This window comes from Salarias fasciatus, chromosome 20 (genome assembly GCF_902148845.1).
Source record: "Salarias fasciatus chromosome 20, fSalaFa1.1, whole genome shotgun sequence".
Lineage (NCBI taxonomy): Eukaryota > Metazoa > Chordata > Actinopteri > Blenniiformes > Blenniidae > Salarias > Salarias fasciatus.
Genome location: NC_043764.1, coordinates 19,309,220 through 19,331,600, shown reverse-complemented (window position 1 = coordinate 19,331,600; position 22,381 = coordinate 19,309,220). Strand labels below are relative to the sequence as shown.

The 22,381-nt window shown below is 44.9% G+C and overlaps 1 protein-coding gene across 2 annotated transcripts; it reads right to left on the bottom strand.

Annotated features, from left to right (window-relative positions):
* Positions 1 to 810: 810 nt before the first annotated feature.
* bmp7b (bone morphogenetic protein 7b) lies at positions 811 to 20,979 on the bottom strand. 2 transcript variants are annotated; one of them, XM_030117907.1, is made up of 8 exons: positions 20,327 to 20,979; positions 6,332 to 6,524; positions 4,907 to 5,055; positions 3,498 to 3,701; positions 2,311 to 2,387; positions 2,073 to 2,183; positions 1,723 to 1,920; positions 811 to 1,570 (listed from the first exon to the last, which is right to left on the bottom strand). In XM_030117907.1, the coding sequence occupies exons 1-7, from the start codon at positions 20,724 to 20,726 to the stop codon at positions 1,771 to 1,773; spliced, it is 1,284 nt and encodes a 427-aa protein (XP_029973767.1). In that variant the 5' UTR covers positions 20,727 to 20,979; the 3' UTR covers positions 811 to 1,570; positions 1,723 to 1,770. The 2 variants fall into 2 exon arrangements, with proteins under 2 accessions (XP_029973767.1, XP_029973766.1); XM_030117906.1 differs by having other exon boundaries at positions 811 to 1,920.
* Positions 20,980 to 22,381: the final 1,402 nt, after the last annotated feature.

The window sequence follows — 22,381 nt, the reverse complement described above, 5'->3', positions numbered from 1 at the left end:
AGCTTTTTAGTTCCTAAACTTAATTCTCAGCTTTCTAATCAGAGCTCGGTATTCTAGTAATTCCCAAACCTTGCAGAACCAGTCTCATTGTTGATGTTGTTGTTCATAAGCTAGAATTTTCCCACATTTTCTTCCCTCAACACTCACTTCTGTAGCAGCTTTCAGTGAATGACATTCAAAGCAAAAACACCACCAGCTAGACTGAAAAAATTTACAGTTTAATTCGGAGCCGTCTGATGTGTTTTCAGAGCTTTGTGCGATGGGATTGGCAGACAGTAAGGTGTAAAGTGCTATACATCTTGAAAGACACGGAATACAAAATCGCCCACGCTGGGCTGCCAGTTTTTTTTTCCCCATGATTCTCTGCAATCGGTGGGCAGAATATAGCTCTCACTATATAACGTCAGTGTCAAACGCTTCACAGGCGGTCTCGTTTATGTTGCACATTTCACTACGCCTCGACTGAGTGCGCTTGAAAATGAAATGCATGAGAAAACAGACTGAGTCAAAGAGAGAGAAAAGAACCCACATCCACCTCGCAGACATTAACCTCAGACATGCACACACACACACACACACACACACACACACACACACACATACACATACAAAGTCAGCACAGCAAGTTTTCCGTACGCTTTTGGATACGGAAACTTTAGTCCCATAAAGCAGGTCAGCAGGTTGAAGATGAAGCGGAATATATGTGCAAGAAATGACAATATTAACAGATCCAGCGTCCTCCTAAAGCTCAGCAATAAAACTAGACTCTCCATGTAGATATAGGAAAATACATTGAGGTGGTTTTCATCGTTTTTTTTTTTTTTTTCTCCCAGTTTATTGTTGTACCAGTTCAGCAGTAAAACATAGTTAAGACATTGGAGCACACTGTCGGACAGCTTAGTCGGCTCTCAATAAATAGACCTTTTAAATATGACAGATTGTATTACAGCAGAGAAATATAAACCTGAAAGTGTTGAACACAGAGTACAGGATGTTTCATGAAAGACCCCTCTTTCTCTCTCTCTCTCTCTCTCTCTCTCGCTCTCTCTCAGCCTGGTTGATTGTTGTTATGAAAGATGTGTCGGGTTCACGAGGCAGGACGAGGTGCGCTGGGTTTACGCTCCATTCAAAGTGTTTTCCTGTCAAACGTCTCTTCTTTTCCGTCGAGGTTGTGTGTATTTTCATGAAAAAAACAAAACAGGCAGCAATGCAGTCAGGAAAAAAAAAAAAAAAAAAAAAAAAAAAACACAAATCCAAGTGACATTCCAGGAAATAAATACACTTGCTTTGTTTGAAAAAAATATTTACACGGCATTGTACACAAAGGAATAGAAATCCCATCCTTATCATATATATATATATACTACAGTAAAAGAATAAACTACAATAATTATAACAATTATTTTTAAAAAAAGTAAAAAAAAAAAAAAAAAAGGAATTGTTGACTGAATGAATATACAGTACAATCACTGCTTTAAATGTCTTGTATACACAGTAGAAAGCACAAACGTGAGTGTAGGTGTGTGTGTGTGTGTGTGTGTGTGTGTGTGTGTGTGTGTGTGTGTGTGTACTTGTGGAGAGGAGTCTTTAAACCTTTGTGGAACGTTCCCCTCAGATCGACCTTACACATAAAACAATGGCGTTTTTGCCCTATTCAGGAAACTGTCTTCCAACAATAAGATTGTTCAGAAAATGCACATTGCATTGCATTTCACTCATGACTGTGTGTGTGTGTGTGTGTGTGTGTGTCCATGGGAAGAAGCTGACAAGCTAGTGGCAGCCACAAGCTCTGACCACCATGTTGCGGTATTTCTTGAGGATGACGTTGGAGCTGTCGTCGAAGTAGAGCACGGAGATGGCGTGGAGCTGCGTCGGGGCGCAGCAGGGCTTGGGAACCGTGTCCGGGTTGATGAAATGAACCTGGAGAGCCAAAACAAGAAACAGACAGTTTACACAACGGCAAAAAGCTGCAGCTCATCCAGCAGCGGCTGCTCTGTCCTGACATCTGACGAGGCGGTTAGACTCTCAACATGACCGTTGCCTTTTTGCTCCCTGGTTTCATGGTTACTCACAAGGGTTTGCACAATGGCGTGGTTTGTGGCGTTCATGTAGGAGTTGAGTGGAAAGGCGCACTCTCCCTCACAATAGTATGCAGCGTATCCCTCTGGAGCGATGATCCAGTCCTGAGAGAACAGGGGGCAGAGAAAAACCATCTCATATTCATAATGTCACATCATCAGAATGGTTTTTAACAGCCTTTATAGAAAACCCAGGATCTGTGATGACTTGGATGAGGAAAGGTTTCCGTACCTGCCACCCCAAGTCTCGGAAACTGACGTAAAGCTCATGCTTTTTGCACGCCTGCTTCTGATCAGTACTGCTGTTTTCTGGAGAGCAGAGACACACACACACACACACACACAAAAAAAAAAAGGGAGAGAGAAAGAATATGCTTCATTACAAGAGTTGTTATCCTATTTAGCTCCAAGAGTAACTATTTACTGCAGTCAGGCCCCAATTAGGCAGCAGTGATAAAGAACAGACCTAAACACTGGCCGTGTCCTCGCAGAGAACGTTAAGCTTTAAACAATGACTGAAGGAAATCACCTCCAGATCGAGCAGCAGTTTGGTAATTGTTTCAAATGAATGGGCCACCCTGCTCAGAGGTCACTCTGCTGGGCTTTGACTTTCCACTGGATGAAACAGATGTGCATGCAATGTGTGCGCCCCGCCATATTTTCATAACTGCCGAGTTTATTCATTCTCTTTCCTTTTTCAGCTCATTTTAGCCTGTCTTCCCTCCCCCCCCCCCCCTTACCAGGTCCATGTGTTATAAAAGTGCAGTCTGTTTTCGATCGAATCCTATCTCTCTCTCTTCTTCTGGTGACCTCTGGGCCTCTGTGGTACATTAGTCGCTGAGAGCAGCGCGCATTGGAAATGATCATGAGCAACTGGTTCTCATCATCCAGTTAAAGTCCACTGGTATCCAAAGTTCCAAACAGGCCCATTTGGCCCATATGTCGTGGCCCCGGTTGCCCCACAGCACAGCACAGATGTGTTCCGCCATAAAAGCCTGCGCTGCCTTACCTCCATGCAGGGAACTTGGCTCCCACTGCTCTGTAATGCTTGTGTAAATAAACAAAGACAGCAGAGGGCTATTTGAAGCGAAGGCATTACAGTCTAATGTTTCAGTGCTTCACATAAACATAGCCCTCTCACACCTCCAAAACAAAGGCCCCGCATATGCATTACATGTTTTGTCTCGCAGGAATCGTATCGCTTGCAGTGAGGTTAGTTTTGCATTTTCATATTTTTCTGAATGTGTTTGAAATGAGGCAGATTCTTCTGTGTGGAGCAGTACACCAGTCACCTGCGTCCCATTCCATGAATTCCTCTCAGAGCAGACAAAAAGGGGATTAAAGCTGCACTTTAGCCCAATGAGAAAGGATCGTCACCGAGCATACGCACACACAACAAACACACTTCCTGTCGCTTACCTGCCACATTGGCCACTCGGAGCGCCTCCTGGCTTTTCGTCCCTTTGGAGCGGTTGGGGTTCCGCTGTTTGGCCCCCCCTGGCGCCGAGCGGATGCTTCGCAGGTGCACCTCAGTGGCTTTGAAAAAGGCCACCATGAAGGGCTGCTTGTTTTGAGGCCCGCTGCGGCCGATCAGCCCCGCAACGCGAGGGTTGATGCTCTCTCCTGCAGGGGGAGACAGAGAGACCAGCACAACAGGTGTCAAAGAAATCCAGAAACACAGGAAAGAGAAAGCGTGTGTTTTTGGAACCAAATAAATACAACCTACTATTCGTAGGGTTTTTTTTTTTCCCCCTACGTGTGAGGTCGTTTAGTCATTGATTCCATTTCTGTTGTCTCTAAAACTCAACATCCGGCCTCACAGGTGACAGTTTCTTCTGTGAATTCCTTTCCCTTTCTTTCATCCCTTCCTCTCCTCTAAAATGCCCAAAACAAATGCAGCTTTAAACATCAAAGCCACTGTGCATGTGCATGTGCGCACGCATGCATGCGCGTGTGTGAGTTCTTGTTTTACTCACTTTATGAGGTCTAAAACTAGATCACACCTTGAGGGAACCGACCATGGCGGTCCTCACTATTAGGCATGTTTCTCAGTGTTCAGAGGAGGTTTTAAACTGTGACAGATTCCAGGAGAGGGTCAAGGTTTTGCTCTTCCAAAAGGTTCGAAAACGCAATATTTCAGTCTGTGGACCCCACAAGTAAAGCTGTAAAAATGTGCGTCTTCGTAAGCGTGCCTGCTCTTCGGCGGCGTCGATCTTGTTCTCACACAGAAGAATGTGTGTATGATCACCGCTGGGTGGTAAATCAAGGCCTCTGGTCCCTGCTGGCGGCGGGACGTCCCACGTGCCTGTCTGTACACGCTCACCTGTAACCTTTCATACCCGATTCAACATACAAACGCCCTTTCGTGGATGCGTCCTCCCCCCCCGTGCAACCCTCCCATAACTTGAAAGCAATACGGCGTCTGTTTTCCTCACCTAACATGTAACATCCTGCCATCCCGAGGGAGATAATGTCCTCGAGCAGGCTCTTCTGTTTGTTGTTAAACATTCCCACCGACAAACATTCGAGGCTGACGATGACAAACGCCCGGCGAGATGCTATCGTGGGGATAACTCGGTGTATTTTACGCACGCTTGCTAATGATGCTGAGGGCATGACGGACGATGGTGGCGATGAATGACTGATGATGAAGGATGAGGAGTAGGATCTGATTCGTCTTTGTTACATGTGCAAATCAGAGAGAAACATCTGATTCACTGGCTTTTACAGCCATGATGTAAGCTTATGAATGTGATAGTGAAGTTATTGAGTTCCATTCTTTCTCTGTCTTCAACTCTTCATTCTTGTGCGGAAAATGTGACTCTCACCGTTCGTGCTCTCCAGGGCCAACTGTAAACCCAGGTTCCTGCCGGGGTTCAGGACCCAGTGGTTGCTGGTGGCTGTAACGTCAAACACCAGCCAGCCCTCCTCCACGGCCCAAATCACTCTCGAGTCCAGCAGGAACAAGTCCGACTCCCTGCGGCGGATATGAAAACGAACAAACAATCAATGATCGGTCGAAGCCACGTGACAAGTAGAAGCACAAAGCAAACCCAATCGAGGGGAGAAACGGAGTAAGAGGAGTCAAACAATGAGAGAGATGGAGCAAGACAGCGAGTGAATTAGGGAGGCGGGGAGGGCTCCAGATGGTGAGGCCCAGGGGAACACTTCATTTTCTTAATTGACAATAATGGCTTTATAAACGACCGGTCCTTTCATACACTACGCACCGTCCATCACTGGATGGAATTTTGTGGGAGAGCCAGAAGGCCAAAAAGAGAAGAGGAGCTAGAGCAAGAAAAGGAGAGGGAAAACACAGCTGCAAGAGGAGAAAACTTTGTGAAAGCAAATGAGAGAAATAGTGCATGTCCAAGTCAGTCCTATTGTCAGACAGAGAACTCTAGATTTTCTTCTCTTTCACCATTGAAGACCAAAATCTCTTGTTCTTCATGTGACCAGTCATGTATCTCGACCTATTTTCCGAGCGGGCAGATAGAATGTCAGAGAGCTCTCGTTCGTTCATTTATCCAGGCCCGTCTCTGGCAAAGGAATAAATGACTGTGTTGTTCCCTCTGGACAACAGAAACCTTTAGGAAGAGCTGAGGGTAGCCGAACACAGGCTGTTCCAGGAGTCACATACACCTCCTGCAAAGTACAGCGGAGCCACACAGAAAAGGTGTGTCCACGTGTCTTACTGTTCAGCGTGGCTTGAGTGAATTAGTTTCTTTTCAGATGAATTTAAAGTGATTCTAAGGTAGTGGAAAAATCAGAAATATGTCTTGTCTGATATGTAGAATTTGTCTTTGGTTGTTCCCATTTTCCCCAAAAAACAAAATTATCACAAATGTAGTCACACTTAAACACAAAACTAACAAGGACGCTGATAAATGACAGTTTCATGACCTGCTTCCAGTAAAGGTAATTTACAGCAGAGAAGTCTACACTGCAAATCACGTCACGTCATTCGCTGCTGCACAACAGCAACAGGAACATCTTTAAAAAAGTCCCTGTGGATTCCATTACTTTAATTGGCTTTATAAACCATGGTTCCCAACCTCTGGTCCATGACCCACTTTATGATCACGAAGATCTTGAAGTCTTGGTTACTTTGAGGTTTACTTTGAATGTGTAGAAAGAAAACCATCTTAAGATCCTGTCATAAAACATATCTTCAAATCAAATGAGGTAATAACTTTAGTTGAGGCCATCAAATCGTACATGTCTTGTATTTAAATCCATATATTGAAGCTCACCTGTCAGAGTGTTCCTCCAACACCTGGTAGACGCTGATACGGAATGTCTCATTATCATAACGTTCATGGATGAAATCTTTGTATATTCGAAACTCAGCTGCAGTGACGGCCTCACCCTCAGGGATTCTTGACAGATCGAATCTGAACTCTCTGTGATGCCGCCGCACTGGTAGGAATTCCTTATCGTGCTCCACTGGGGGAAGAAAAAAAAAAAAGAACATAAAATCGAAATGAAAAATAGATCTGTAACAGACTATATGCATGCAGAGAATGTTTTCTTTTCACATGAGCTATTTAGCATCCCCCCTCCTTCATCACCAGGGACCCAGCGGGTCTACGAGCAGAGACAGAGTTCCTGTGACTGTATGTTAAACTTGAAAGCTTTTTCTGAAGCATTATGCTGCCACTTTCGTGGAAACACAACATATGTTTTTAAATGTGACCAAATAACAAATATCCTTTCCTCTTAGAGCTGTTAGAATATACTCTCTCCATGCATTACGCCCGCCCCGGCGGGGAGCTGGCGTAGCTTGTCAGACTGTGGCACAGGCTCCGATTAAACACGTCTATGGATATGCTATACACGTGTTGGCTTGTGATCGAAACATCCACGAGCACGAGGGCGAGAGGCGATGCATCTGGAGCGCACAGCGTCATGATAGAGAGATGCAGGCGGACTCTGACAGCTTTATGAGCCCCTTTCTTCCTCTGCTCTTCCCCTCATAGCCCCAGAGAGCCATCGGGTCTGCCCTTCATCTGGTTCTCATGAGCCGGGTTCTCCGTGTTTGGTACACCCCCCCCCATCCCCCTCCCCTCTCTACTCCCCATCTTAGCCTTTTAACCCCCCCAAATATTCAAGATGTGCCCCTTCAACCTTACCCCTCTTATGTCCCAGCAGGACATCCCAGGGGTCAGTGTGTTCTATCTCATCTCCTTCTAGGTCTTCCTCCACCTCACTCTTTATCAACTGTCAGACAGACCCCCCACAAGGTCACTGCTGCACTTGTAGGCTCTGAAGATACCTGGATCAAGTTTTCTTTGCATCTGCTTAATATAAAATGGACTAAGCAACTGTTTCCACCTCAGTTTTCCACAATAGTAACATTTTAGAATATATTACTGTATATTTATATAACACTAAGCCTCTATTCTTTGAGCTAAATGCTCTCAACTCCACACGATCTCTTATGTATTAAGCAATCTTCTAACAACATGATCCAAACCTCCAGTTTGTGATGCAATCGTAACCTTTCCGTTAATCTTACCGTAACCTCAGTCCAAACATATACTTAACTCAAAATTGAAGGTTTAAGTTTTTTTGCATATTTGTCCCCAAACTTACAAGTCTCAAAATTGTGAGTGCCCACAACGGAGGCAAAACACACACCCCACACATGCACAAACACAAACTTGTATCCATGACCTTTTGGGGGCATTGCAATAACTAGCCAGAATTCCAGAGAGTACTTTATGGCGGCATACTTTTTTTTTTATATCAGCTCTTCGTAATATTATTTTGCAATGATGCAAATGTTTTTCGTATTTCGCTGTACTGCTGGTGTGCTATGTCCCAGGAGAGTACATTCTTTCTTTCATTTTTTTTTTTAAACACACTTGGTGTGAGAAAATATATAGAAGCAGCAGTGAGAAATTATTGGCCAGAGGAGGAGAATGAGAAATAATAGAATTATCTTTGGTGAGAGGCGCCGCTGCTCTCTGTTGGCCTTTAAAAAGGCCTCAAGCTTTCATTGTCTCGCTCTGAAAAACAATGAGGCTCGGGATCATGTAGACTTCACGACAAATGGTAATCAGTTCAACACCGGTCACTCCGGCCAGATGCACTTTTTATTCATCTTGATTCTTTCTAGCAGATCAGTCCCGTCAAAACTCGTGCCAATTTTGCATTCTACAGTCCTCACCCGGAGACTCAAACACAACAGAAGAAACTATGGTGTTAATAGTTTCTGAATGAAAATATATAGTGTTTCAACTTTCCCTGCATTCATCTGCCTTCTGATAATGTTGGTATGAACTCTTGTAATATACTCCTCCAGGCATTTCCCTTTTACATAAATGCAAAAGCATGGTTTCATTTCTGCTTCTTTTTTTTTCATGACAGCAGCACCTGCTTATTCTTCAAGAGCTCTGTGGGCCTCTACCTCTTCCTGCGGCCAGGTGCAGGTGCATTCCCTCTGGGGAGAACGCTGGACCTGCTCTAAGGCCTCCAGAGCGGCCGCCTCTCACTTCACTGTAAAAGAAAAAAAAAATGTTCTGCCTGCAGCTGAGGGCTGCTGTAAAACTCCCACGCTAACTATTTCCTCGGCACGTCGCGTTTACATTGTTTAAAATGTAAATTTGATCAGAGGCGCTGCAGACAGAAACGGAGCCGGCCGAAGAGCGCGGCTGTTACCCTGCTTTTATTTTACTGTTGTTCTCTTATAGGCCTCTCTGAATGGAAGTAATTAGACGGGGGGAAAGAAGCTCAGACAAGAGGGTGCGTTTATGATTTCCTCTGGGAGGAAGTGAGTAGCCTTCTCTCCACCTGTGTCACACACACACACACACACACACACACACACACACCACAAGCATGCTGAACACACCCTCGGACGCCTTAGGCTCCCTTCGCTCTTCGTAGCCAGTGTCCACATCGGTCGCTACTTGTCACACGGACACACACATCAACACACACTACACTGTGTGTACACAACGATTACCAAGTGTTGCCTGTGAAGTGAGCGGTCTTGTGCGTCACAGCAGGGTTAACACAATCATTATGGGTTTCTGTAATCCATAATTAGAGATGCAACAACGGACACAAGTAAAGTACATATGTGAATGTATAGGCTTCCACTGTAAACTCCTTTTATCACTGGATCAGACATCTGATTCGCTTTTCCTGCACATGCCGATGATGCACGGTTATCCCACATCGTTTGATTTAAGCGGGCCACACACGTGCACGGCAGCGCACATCAGAGCTATCAGGTTGACAGTTACTCCTTCGTACTCTGGTCTAATTGTCCACCTGGCAACCAGAGGGTGGCTGAGGGAACTCTGGATAAATATCTTATATTACAAAGAGGACACTTCCCACTGAAAGCCAACACTACAGTCGTGTCTCTCGGAAAATAGCAAAGAAAATAAAGATTTACTGATGTAAAAATGATGGTATCGGTATCTGTGAACAAAGGAGCAGTAACAGACCATGTCTGTGACGGCAAAGCCACATCAGGCACTCGAGCCTTCGTCACAATGAATGCAGCCACGGTAAGTTTTGCTGTGAGTCAACACCACATTCACTTTGTGATCTACTTTATTTAAATTTAGATAGTTACTGGATTGAATAAAAAAGCCATGGAAACTCTGAGGAAATCGGGCAGCTTAGAGGAATGAACAAACACACTCCTGGGTTTGTTGATTCTGGTGTTTGTTGAAAGTAATAAAATCCTAATTAACACACATGTGATCTTTTAACTCCTCTGTCACTCTGCCAGGGCCGCCTCTTTCTTCTTTCCTCCTCGCTTTTCCTCTGCCTCGTTTGTCCTCTCTCCCGCTGGCCGGCGGACCTAAGACACTTCTACGACACCTCAGGCTTCGGAGCGGCAGCCGACAGATCTGACGGCTCACATTAGCCCAAGTGTCTGTTCGCCACCCTCACACCCCTCAGAACTGCCCTGCACGCTTCCGCCGCTCAGCGGGGGGGGGGGGGGGGGGGGGGGGGGGGGGGGGCTGCATTCACCCCTGGCACTACTCTCACTTCTCTCTACCAACAGCTTAAGCTTCGCCCCCGCCGCCGCCCCCCTCCCACTGTAACGTCCCTGGAGTTCACCACCACTGTCTGCACCTCCCTCTGCATCCCTGCGGAGCTCATTAACTGTAATAACACACCTGGTGCCCAAATCCAGGGACCTGGGAGTCAATCACACCGGAGTGGGATTATTTCCTGACACAGTTTGAATGTTCTCGAGGGAAACTGTGATACTGCACTGAATCACTGCGCCTTTCCTTATTTTAGCGGTGGCTTCTCACATTAGCAATGTTTTAAATACAATACTTGGAACAAGTCAGTCACTGTTTCCACAAAGTGAGGGAGGAGACGGGTAAATTGCTCAAGATGTTTATCCTATAAAGACTAAAGAGAGTTTGATCTCTCGGGTACGGAGTGACTACCCACAGTAGGGCGATTACCACGTTAGGAAATATCCTGCCCACTGGCGAGCGGCGACAACTGATGACATCATGCCTGTGTGATGTATTTATACTGCTGTCGGGCCCGACTGCGCCGGATCCCTGGGAAAAGTTCAGCCGGGTTTCATGCTATAACTTACTCGCACTTAACGATCATTAACTCACCGCTGCATGTGTGTGTGTGTGTGTGTGTGTGCGCGCATGCGTGCGTGCGTGCGCTCCCAGTCACACACACACACACACACACACACACGGTTTGAGTCATGTGTGCAAGCAGGAACGGCAACCACAGGAAGAAGAGTCTTTACATTTAAGACCTGCGGTCAGACCAAACTTTTCCGAGTTTTCCAACTTTGAAGGCCGAGGAGAGGTTTGAGATTCTGCTCACTGCAGCATCGCTGACCTCTCCCTCTCCCTCTCACTGCAGCCATTAAAAACGCTTGCCCTCTACAACCATAAAACTGTAGTGCTGGGTTCCACCTCATGCTTCGCTGAGCATCATGGACCAGAGATTTATACTGCGTATGCAACAGCCTGGAACAGTCATGTATCTGACCGCCTCATTTTGGCTTCCCTCTCTCACTCATTTCCACTAATATAAATCTCCGAATCCAGAAACGGTGAGAAACGTGTCAAATGCAAATAAAAACAGGAAGCAATGAAGTGAAATACACATCATTATCAAACTGATGCCAGCAATGACATTTTAAAATGTTAGTACAGGGGCAATAAACGTCTGGGGAAAAAGCGGTGCAATTCTAAACAGCTGCAGGAACATTTTGCAAACGATTAGAGTAATTGGTAACAGGGCAAAGATCTGATTCTGTTTTGTTTTTTTGTAATAGTAACTTAAGAGTACTTTTAGGAGACTCTGAGAAGAGGAAGAGAGCTTGACCAAGCTGTAAGAAGAAACATTTTTGACCGATTTTAGAAAATTGTACAATTGAAGTCAATTATCTGCAAAATGATATTGACAGTGAAAATGAATGATTCAAAGAGCCTGAAGAAATCTCTGTCACAGCTTAAAACTTGATGTTGGGCCCAAAAGACCCAAATACGTTTGAGGCTAAACATGCAGATAGATATGGACACGGCCTTCTGCCCGTTTTTTTACATTCATTACTGTGTATTTTGGTTAATTTGCACTAAGCTTACGGATGCCATACAGAGTAAAATCTCTGATAATCTGTTTGAGCAGTGCTTTGCTGTGTAGCTCATGTGTAACAAGTGAAAGGGAAAGGGAAGACAAAGGAAATAATGATCTATTAAAGGAAAAACTGCGTGATGTGTGGCATTACCGAGCATCGATATTGGGACAAGGAAGCTTCAGATGAATGTATTGAGAGTTTATGAATATCCTCATTAACCAATTGGAAAATGTGGAGTATTAATTGATACTTATAGGGGCACAAACACATCACCGTTCATTCCACGAGTAAATATTCATAAATATCAAGTGTTCATAAAGATATCATGCAAAGCCATGTGTGAACATAGTCTGAAAACTGTTTCTTCCACTGGGCAAAGCGCACTGATAATGATCTGAAGCAAGATGGAAAATTGCTTTTTGGTGAGATGAATTAACATTTTTGATTTTTGAATTCACAGTGGGAGCTGCACTAACCTCTCTGCATTACAACAGTAAAAACTGTTTTATGGAATAAAATCTTCGGCAATGAAGACCCCAGACTGTTCTGTAGTGAGAATGCTACATCGGACTAGCAGGAACACACTCTCTCTTTGTTCAGGAATTTGTCTCCTTAAAGTCCAGATGTTTACAGGCTGTTGCTGAAAAGTTTGGGGATGAGATCTGTTGCTGTCATCAAATTCATCTAATGGTAAAAAGTTTTACTTTTACACCTGTTATCTATGTTCAGTTTTGAACAAAATATGGGTGAGAGGCAAACCATCACATCCTGTTTCAGTTGGATATCAAGACACCGTCCCAACATTTTTGGAATACGTTGGGAATATTTTTAATATGAGTATAAATTTCTTGAACCCAATATGATATAAAAACCTTTAATTTGTATGCATAAAATTCTCTGAAAGTAACTCAATGTGCGAAATGACAATACTGATTAGTTTATTTGCATTTTTACAGATCATTCTAATGTTGACTTGGGAATCTGACAGACACTAATGGTTTTATGGAGTTCATGTGAAATGATCGATGCTATTCTGAATAATCTGGACCGAGAAAACTCTTTCCTTCTTTTGAAAAAGATTCAATATCTTCAAAAATCCTGCCAAATTGTTCGACAGATCAAAACTGTCTTGAATAATGAGACTAAAGTACAAACTTGTCTTTGCAGAGGTCTGTTGAGGGGATTATGTAGGAGTGAAAGGCAACATTAGCAACAAAGAAACCACATCCTAAATCCTCAGCGTCCATTGCTTTGTGGCGTGATATAACGTGTGAGTGAGTGCGACGCCATGTGGAAAGGGATCCCTCAGCGCTAATGTCACTGCACTTCCTGCAGGATAAAACAACTGGCAGACTAGAAACCGCAGCTATTCAGCTTTCCCCCACTCACTGTTGCCCTCATCCCCTTGTTTTTATGTTCTTTAATTCTGTGGCCACAGCAGCCACACCCTCCCCGTCCGGCCAAGCCACCTCTTATTATAGATCTCAGGAACGGTCGCGTACAATACGCACTCTGAGATTTTTTATCCTGCGTCTTATACACAAACGGTGGGCAGGCTGGCATCCTGATTTTAACAGCTGGTTGTTTATTTTGTTTAATCACAGCCCATTCCTTTTTAAAATAAACAAACTAGCCGTGGAGGAAACACGGGGGAAACGCAGCTGCACACATGCCCAAATAAACACAAACCTGCTGCAGCCAGTTCCTGTTCTACGCCGCGCAGACGCAATATTTCATCACTTATCATAAAAGCACTCGCATACAGTTGTTGCTCCGCTTTTACAAGCTTTGATTTGGCCGTTGGAGCCCGGCGAGGAATCTGGTCAGTGTTATGGGCTTCCGCTAACGCAATCTTCCGCTTGGCGAGCTCGCACACATCACACAGTGCAGCTGGCGACTGGGCTGGGTAGGTGGCTCTAAAACTGTGTTTTACTATGCACAAACGCTCACATAACCGCTCTGACGCGAAGGTTCTCAAGCACAGGATGTTCCCACAAGGAGAAGAAGTCAAGAATGAGATGCACTTGCTTTTAAGAAATGCACGGCATCTATTTGTAATCCAGACAGATACAGTCGGATTCTCGTTCTCATATCCTCCTCGCTCTGCTTTTAGCCCTTCCTCTCATTTCATTCCTCCTCCTCTCCTCTCTGAACCGTCAGTGCCCCCGAGTCCCAGGATCTCTGACCGTGTTCTGGCCCACATCTGCAGCCTCAGCTTCACTGCTTGGAACCCGTCTTCATGAACGTGCAGGGGAGTCTCCGATGCTCCCGGTCACTGATAAGGCAAGGCCAAACTTATCCAGATCACAGAAAAGCTGCAACATGGGTGGAAGCAAACTACTTTCAAGTACCATTCCCCAAGTTAGAAAAGTCAGTGACTGCAAGATCAAAGCCACAGTTTGAATAAATACAAAAGTAAAACAGAAAAAGAGAAAGGGATTATTAGAAAAACTAAATTGATCTCAGCATTCCTGGCAGTGAAGGCGGTCCGTCCATCACTAAAGCAGAGAATGCCTGCTGCTCAGTACATCTGGGCTTTTTGACCACTTGCCACATTGTCAAGTCCCACCCGCAGAGTGTTTCATCATCTCTCCCAGCAAGTGCCTCAGCCTGGCCAAGTGCACGGAGGCTCTGCTACGTACATCCAGATGTCATCCTGGACTCCTGGGTTCAACAGGTGAACGCGAGAGATAATAAATGTGAAAATAAGAACATGATTTCTCTGGTTCAAGCCAGCTGTGCTCTTTGCGGAGTTGCTGGAAGCCTGGGAGAGGAGAGATTCTTTGTCTGCGTTAGGGATATTTATTTACTCAACAGATCTTGATGCTATCAATCAAACCGAGGAGTGCATTAGGAGAAATTACCTGACAGGAAGGCAGGGCTATCTGTACCAACTGTTGCATTCCACTGCTTCTGCTCACTCCCTGTCCAGTGCAAGGCAATAAAACATGCACTCAATAACACTAATTAGCTCCAGAGACATTCCTTTTGAGCTCACAAAAAAAAAAGCGCGCGTGCATTTCATTTCACCCTTGTGCATATGCATATTACACACAAGTGCATTCACACAGGAGCCAGTGTGTGAACAGTGTCAAAGACAAGCTGCAAGCGCAGACCAAAGCGTGGCCTTCAACACATACTCTGTAACTTTTTTTAAGAGCAGCTCTGTCAAACCGAGCCAAGGAATCAGCTTCTGGTGTGATCAATTCATCATTAAGCAAAAAGTCCAAATATGCGCGCCTGTGTGTGTGTGTTTAAAAGTAAAGAGAGAAAAAGGGAGAAATTAATTTGAGAGGAAGGGAATACTTTTTTGGTAATGTGTGTGTGTACGTGCACGTGCGTGTGAGCAGTCTGTGTATGTGTGTGTGTGTGTGAGAGAAGTGGGGAGTGGAAAAACATACAAAAGAACTTGAGAAAGTGTTGAAATGTTTTATGTCTGCGAGCGCAGGAGGCTGGAGTCTCTGGAGATGAGGGCTGAAGTAGGAGGCTGAACACTAAACACCACACAACCCTACTGGGGCCGTATGATAACTAACTAATTAAAACCGCCGGGTGAGTGCTGATGATCAATACTGTTCGCTCATGGTGGGGGGGGGGCAGGGAAATTCGGTGTCAGGTGGCAGTCGTCGCAGGACAGACTGAAGACCGAGCCAGACGTGACGGTGGAGGCTGAGTCGAGCGGACCCTGGAAAGATAAAGTTTCTCCACACAGCTGTTTTGGCCTGCAGTCAGAGGGAAACATCTGTATTAAGCTCAGCGCCACAAGCGGCCCACTGTGAGGAGGAATGCAAGAAGTGATAGAAGGAAGGGTGGGAGGCAGGATGAGCGCTAGATATGAGCGCGTTGCACACTGGAGGTCCGGAGAAATGGAAATGACATGGATAATCTAATATCAAATATAAAAGTGGAGTTATGTTCCTCCAGTGCGACGATAGCGTGACACTACTGCTTCCAGCACGAGGGTGCGAACTAAATGACACAACGCTGTCCGAAACACAAAACCTCCAACAGCCTAATTGGACATTTCTAGCCTTCGCTGCTCTCCATTATCTGGCCTTTAACACGTACTATAAAGCAGAGAGGACTGGCAGACAAGCGTGTGACGGCTTCTGAGGGAGCAGACAGAAGGTCATGACTGGTGGCGGGCCAGGTGGTGTCCTGTCAGGTCACGAAGGTAACACACACACACACACACACACACACACACAGGGGATAATTAGCCAGTTGTGCTCTGACTCACTCCACAGTACAATAGTTTTACAATGTCTGATCACTGCCTGGACTCACGGTTAAATATAAACCGAGTTTTGATGTGACTCACGGCTCCATAAGAAAACTTCTCGCCTCGTCCGGCAGCTCGACTCAGTTAGCGCGAGATGACGACTACCGAAATGTGGCGCATTGCAGCAATGAGGGAAAAGAAAGCAGAGGTGATGTGTTTGTTTACCGCTTTTCAGCTCCATTTAGTAAGACGTATCGCATCTGGGGCCGATTAACAGCAGCAGAACACTTAACAATTAAACACACCCTGGCCACACGTGTTTCAGTGGCTTGATATTTGTTTACTGCTTTTTCTGAGTTTCCAGAAACAAATGTTGACCTACTTCAGTTACAGAGAAAGTATTATCATGAGAGACTGCTGATTTTTAAAATTTGCAGTCATTAAACAACAATGAAATAGTTATTTTTGACCATTGATGCTACAAAAGTATGGGACAGAATGAACACAGAACTTTAAAAACAAATATAAAATAATGATTATTTTATGCCGGAGAGAGGAGAGGACTCATCGGTCACTTGGAGTGTTTTGAGGCGTGTATTTATTTACATATGATAGTATTTATCTTAATGCTGCATAAGAAATGTTTTATTCATATCTGGTTAATGGTGTGGAGCTACATAGACATTTATATATTTTTTTAATTTAAATTATATTTTCACTTTTCATGTGGTACCTGTTGAATGCAGAATGGTGGTAGGATGCATTAATGTTTCTTTTTAATCCTTTCTGTTTGAAACATTAACTGACGATAGAGACAACTGTGTTTTTCAGTGGTGTATTTTATACTGTATAAATAACTCCAAATGCCTAAAATAAGATTTTAGTGTTTTATGCTGACTTATTAAATTAAATGGTGGTGTTTTCAATTTTTTTTTCTTTTTTTTTTTCTTTGACAAATTTCATCAAAATGCTTGAGTACCAAGGATATTTTCAGTATTAGTCACGACAGTCAAAGTTTGCTATGATGACTTCTCTCTGTCTCTGTTGAAGACTTCAAAACAGTTACAAGTGTGTGAATGAGCCTCTAACTCGTTCCTCATTTAAGTAAACGTGAGCACTGCAGATGACTTTGGATTAATCTATACACAGAGCTCTTCATGGGAATGTCAACAGAGCTCCACATGTATACTATAGTGAAGAGGCTTTTACAGACGTTTAGCTCACTCGGTCTAAATAATGTTTCTTTAAAGCTAAGGGCTGCTGCTATTTCACTAAAATACCAAGAATTTAAAAGAAATGCAAGTGCCATGACCTCGCCTGACAGTGCTGCTGTGACCCAGAGGGGCATGAGGCTGAGGGTCACAGACAGGAAGCAGAATTTTGATAGTGTCAGGAGACTTAAGACTTGTTGACAGGCAGATCAAGCACTGAACAACATCCATCTTTTTCTCAGCTCTGAACAATAACAATGACACAGCACTACTATCTCAGTATAAACACTTAACATGTGGAAAAGACGTGACATTGAATTATTGCCTTGGTTGAAAGCCGTCTCTATTCGCCCTCTCGTTACTCTGATCCAAGAGGGATTGCATGAGAACTGGGAAAATAAGGAAGCAGTGACTAACTCACCTAATGACAACATCTTACAGGAAGGGACAATAACTCCTCACACACACACACACACACACACACATAAACTAAACACGAGCACAGGTGATGATGTTGCTGCTCTTTCAGTCATCCAGGATGCAAATAGCAGACGTCCAAGTCACAGCCCTTTCCTGCGGGTGTCAAGGCGTACGTGGCCGCTGTGAGTACTCCTGCATGTTCCTGAATAGCTGACGGCTGTGTGTGAAAGCTTAGCATTAATTGAACTCAACCGTGCATCGGCACCAGCCAAAGCAACCGCCGAGAGCTCAGCAAGCTGCGGTTTTGTTCGGAAGGAAATGCCTTCACTCACAGTGGCTGAGCGCTAATGCTGCCAGAAACCAACACGACCACAATAAATAATTATTACAGGAGAATATGATGCTGTGTTGTGTTGCCACCTCGAGACACGAGCAATGGGCCTGTGTGTGCGTGTGTGTTGAGTCGCTGGCGTGTTATCGCGACACGTCCGGCACACACACCCAGTGGCTGGGTGACCTGTGTTGCGTGTGTACATTCTGAATGTATGCTGTAAGGCATTTACACAGCTGGGCTTTTAAACTGAAGTGACTCAGTACGAGGACGTTCCTGGCCCGGGTCAATCCCAACATCCACACCCACCCTCGCTGGCCGGGACGCACTCCGCCGCGCTCACACCAGCTGACAACAAAGTGCATCAGATCCCCTTTAAGAAGCAATCAGTAAGGAAGAGATCATGTTTGAATTAGAACAAAGCAAGGCTCAGTGCATCAAAATACGTCCTCTAGATGCGGGTTTGAATGCAGAAACATTCTTGCTGCAGCATTTTGCCTTCAATAAAAATACAAACGAGTGCAGGGAAACATGGCTCTTGGGAAGCAGTAACCAGGGTACAAAGTCTGACTAATGTACCTTGGGCTTGGTAGTTATGGAGACACGCAGGGTTTTGAGGGACGGTTTTTAAATAAAAGCCACACTCGTTTTGCTCTCAGACAACCTAAATAAGAAAACAAAAACCACAACGAGCAAATGTGGAAAGGAAGGAATTTGCAGAGGAAACAGTCAATCCATTTGATAGCCATCAAGTTCTTCTCTCACTCTCACTCTCTCTCTCTCGCTCTTGCTCGCTCTCTCGTGTGAAGGATAATGAAACAGCATATTATCTGCTGTTTTGAATCAAGCCGCTTGGACAGGCGTTTGATGGTATCATACGAGACTTAAGAGCAAACCTCACAATGAGTCGCGCTGACAGACGCAACACGTGGCAGATGTGACGACAAACGCCTGCTTTACATCCAAATGAAGCACAAATATGGAAACACTGAGCATGTGCCATGAAGAGGACTCAACCTGGCTGACGCCGCTCATCCCTCATTCCCTTTTCTGTCTGATTTTGAGCATATTTGTGAAAAAAAAGGATCAACCGAATTGCTTGTCTTTTTCTGTCAAATGCTCCTTTTCCTCTTAGTTTACTGCAGCCTTGGCCCTTGACTTTGCGAGTCTATGCGGTCGAATCCATCTGTGTCACAGCCCGTCAAAAATAGTCACAATGCAGCAGCTCCCACAGTAATTACACAGTGCAGTTCAGGAACCAGTGTCACCTCCCTCTCACTTGCCAAGACACTCCAACAATGGCCCGTCCAGTACTGAGCGTAAACCTTGAAGAATCTTTGCAGGAATTCACAAAAAAAAAAAAAAAAAACTCACTGTCATGTGTATCTCCTCAGACTTAGATTTATCGTTTTGTCTGTCTCGTGCCAAATCAATGTGCTACTGTGACTCATCTAGAACATAAGTGAAGCTGTTGCTGTGACTACATAATTTGTCAAGCAAATTTAATTATAATGGTGTGCTTATCTGTCCATGGAGCCTGCAAATGTTGTGATTATTCACACTTAACAACCTGTTGCTGACAGCAATAAAACAATCCCCGACTGCTGGATTTCAATGAATATTCTGATTAGATAAGCGTTTATGGAATAACATTTAACACAACAATTGGACCAAAGTGCATCCTCCAACATCACAGCTCAATATTCGAAACAACTGCATGCGATTCAAGTAAATTCAGATCATGGCTGACTGGCATTGCTCGGTGGTGTGAGCGTCTAGAGGGATGTCTCGAGATTAGAGAGAAGGGAGGACCTAGTGCACTTTGAACCCGCTCTGCTGTTGACTTACTCATTCTTGAGATAACACAGGGCTGACATATTAGCTGCTCTGCAGGTCCATCATCCACAGCCCCAGCACCTGAACATTAGCTGGTTGCACAGCTGTTTAAGAGAAGGGGACACTGGAATTTGACACTCCTGGTATTATCTGGATAAGTGTACCTAGTTGTGTGGAGGCCCGAGCATGTTTATTGTGCTGGTCTCCTGTGTGTGCATGCAGGTGTGTGTGTGTGTGTTTGTGTGGGTGTGCATACACCAGAAAAGTATATAGGGTGGTTCTTAAAGTGAAACAACCATGTGCTTCTGCTAAATCACCTTTAAACAATATTGACTGACACCATTATTTCATAAAGCCAGAGATAGTTCATATAAAAAACATGCTTTTCTTGAAGCAATGGGGGAAAGAAGTCTAAAAGTCATAACAACAACAACAACAACAACTGTAAACTGTGTCCTTTTTTGTTTTTGTGTCATCCATCACATCAAATGCCATTAGGACTCCATCAACAATAGAATAATTACTTAAATGCGTTTAACTGCTTGAAAATATGGTACTTTTTTTCCCCCTAAATTCATTTTCAGAGCACATATTTTATTCTTGGCCATGGAAAGCTTGAAAGAACGAAGCTCCTACCTAAATTCACAAAGCTCATGACCATGTCTGCATCGTTCAAGAAGTTGTTGTCTTGCAGGCTGGCTATCGGGGGGCCCTGTGTGGTGAAGACGGGCTTGTAGGGGTATGAATATCTGTCTTCGTCCCCCTCTGTGGACATCGCGTTGTACAGGTCCAGCATGAACATCGGGGCAGCGTTGTGCTTCCCGTGGAGGTGGGGTCGCGGTCGGTGCGGCAGCCCCAGGATCGACAGGATCTCCCGCTGCATCTCCCTGCGCTCCTGGCTCTTCAGTCGCCGGTGGATGAAACTGGAGTGGAACTCATTGTCCAAAGTAAAGTTCGTGAAGGCAGTATCCGCGAGGACGCAGTAGCTCCAGACCAAGAGCAGAGCGGGCGCCCGTCTATCCAGGATCGGTGCCATGGAGCTCGCCGTGCGTAATTGCGCTCCGTTCTGTTCAGCGAAACTCAAAGAAAAAGGACAGTAAACTTTGAGCTGCGGGCAGTCCGTGTCTCTAAAATCAGTCACGGACCCTCATGTTGAGGGGAGAGCTCCCAAGTGAAACATCAAATTAACTTTAAAGTCCTTTTTTTTATTATTATTGAGCGCGTCCCGCGTGGATCTGTGTTCTCACACACAACCTGTGATCAAAAAGCCACCAAGTGAAGCGCAGAGTGAAGGCAGACACGGACAAGTTGAGGAGGCGCAATGTGCTGCTGGGAGGAGCAGAGAGAGAGAGAGAGCGAGAGAGAGAGAGAGAGAGAGAGAGAGAGAGAGAGAGAGAGAGAGAGAGAGAGAGAGAGAGAGAGGTTGCTGCTCAGCTTTGTTGCCACTTGGAGAAAGACTTGAGGCTACGTGTGCAAACACATGACGGATTAGGGAGAGACTTGTAAGATGCTTCGCATCAAATAAAGAAGAAGTCTTTATTTCTTCGTTCCCACAGTTGCTCTGACCTGCAGGCTTGTGTGAATTTACTTATGACAGACGTGCAGGCAGAGACAATAGGCCAAACAGTGTGGGTGGAAAATAGACCTCTAATAAGAGAGTAATTATTTACTTTTGGGAGCTCCAGCGCTGCAGAATCTGGGTGAGGTTGAAACACGCAGTTGCTCTGCCTCCACCGAAATAGTTTCTCAGCGATCAGCAGGTGCACTCCCCGAATACCTCGGTTCATGTGGTCGTATAGACTCCAACCTCAGTTGTCTTTTGATGTCAGGAAAGGCAGCCTCAGCTCTGCTGTCTCACACGGCATTTGTGAACTTATCCCAGCTCTCTGTCTCCAGCACTATAACAGGAAGTTAGTGACAAAGGCAGTGGTGAACAGACAGAGCGCAGACTGGAAAAGGAGGGATGCAGATGTTTGGCAGCTGCTCCAGTCCTCCATCTGCCCCCCTGGCACCAGCACCTCTTAAACACCACACTTTAATGGAACGCCGCTGACCCTCTTGTGCGCTCTGCTCTCGCTGACATGAGCGGAGGGATTTCAGATGGCCTCCAACGACCGCTTTATCTGCGCAGTGTCCGTTGCTCACAGAGTGGCTTTTTAAAGGCTGTGTCGCGGAGATGTTTTCAGGCTCCTTTTGCCAGGTGATTTTTATGACAGTAAAATTAGACTTCAATGGCACAGCGAGAGAGGGCTGCCAGACGGCTTAAGCTATGATTGCAAACAGAAGAAGGGAGGAAAGGGAGCAAAGTGTGTCTTGGGGTCTTACTTAGCTCACCTTCCTGTCTAGTTATTGTGCTTGTTTGTAGTTTCAAAGGCGTTCCACTCCTTTTTTTTTTCCTTTTTGAGATGACAGTTCAACCTGGCTTTAAGCATGAAAGCATACATAGCCTGCCACTACTCATTGTATATACCTAATCCCCATTCTGCTTTTAACTTGTCTTTCAGAAGTAGCCTGTAACGTATAAACATCTCTATCCGGTGCCTCAGATAGAATCAGCTAATGGCCGCAGGTGTTTACATTACGGCAGTTTCCGACAGAGGGGGGCTTGAAGGGGCCTTGGCTGTAAATATACATCTTCCGTTCGTTCTCACTTTCTTTTCCTCTTCTTTCATTGTCTCAATTACTTGCTCT

Coding starts and splice junctions, on each gene's coding strand:
- bmp7b (XM_030117906.1), bottom strand. CDS start 20,726: ATGGCACCGATCCTGGATAGACGGGCGCCCGCTCTGCTCTTGGTCTGG. Junction 5,056..6,331: donor TTGGAGGAACACTCTGACAG/GTGAGCTTCAAT, acceptor TATCCGCCGCAG/GGAGTCGGACTTGTTCCTGC. Junction 1,921..2,072: donor ACGCCATTGTGCAAACCCTT/GTGAGTAACCAT, acceptor TTGGCTCTCCAG/GTTCATTTCATCAACCCGGA.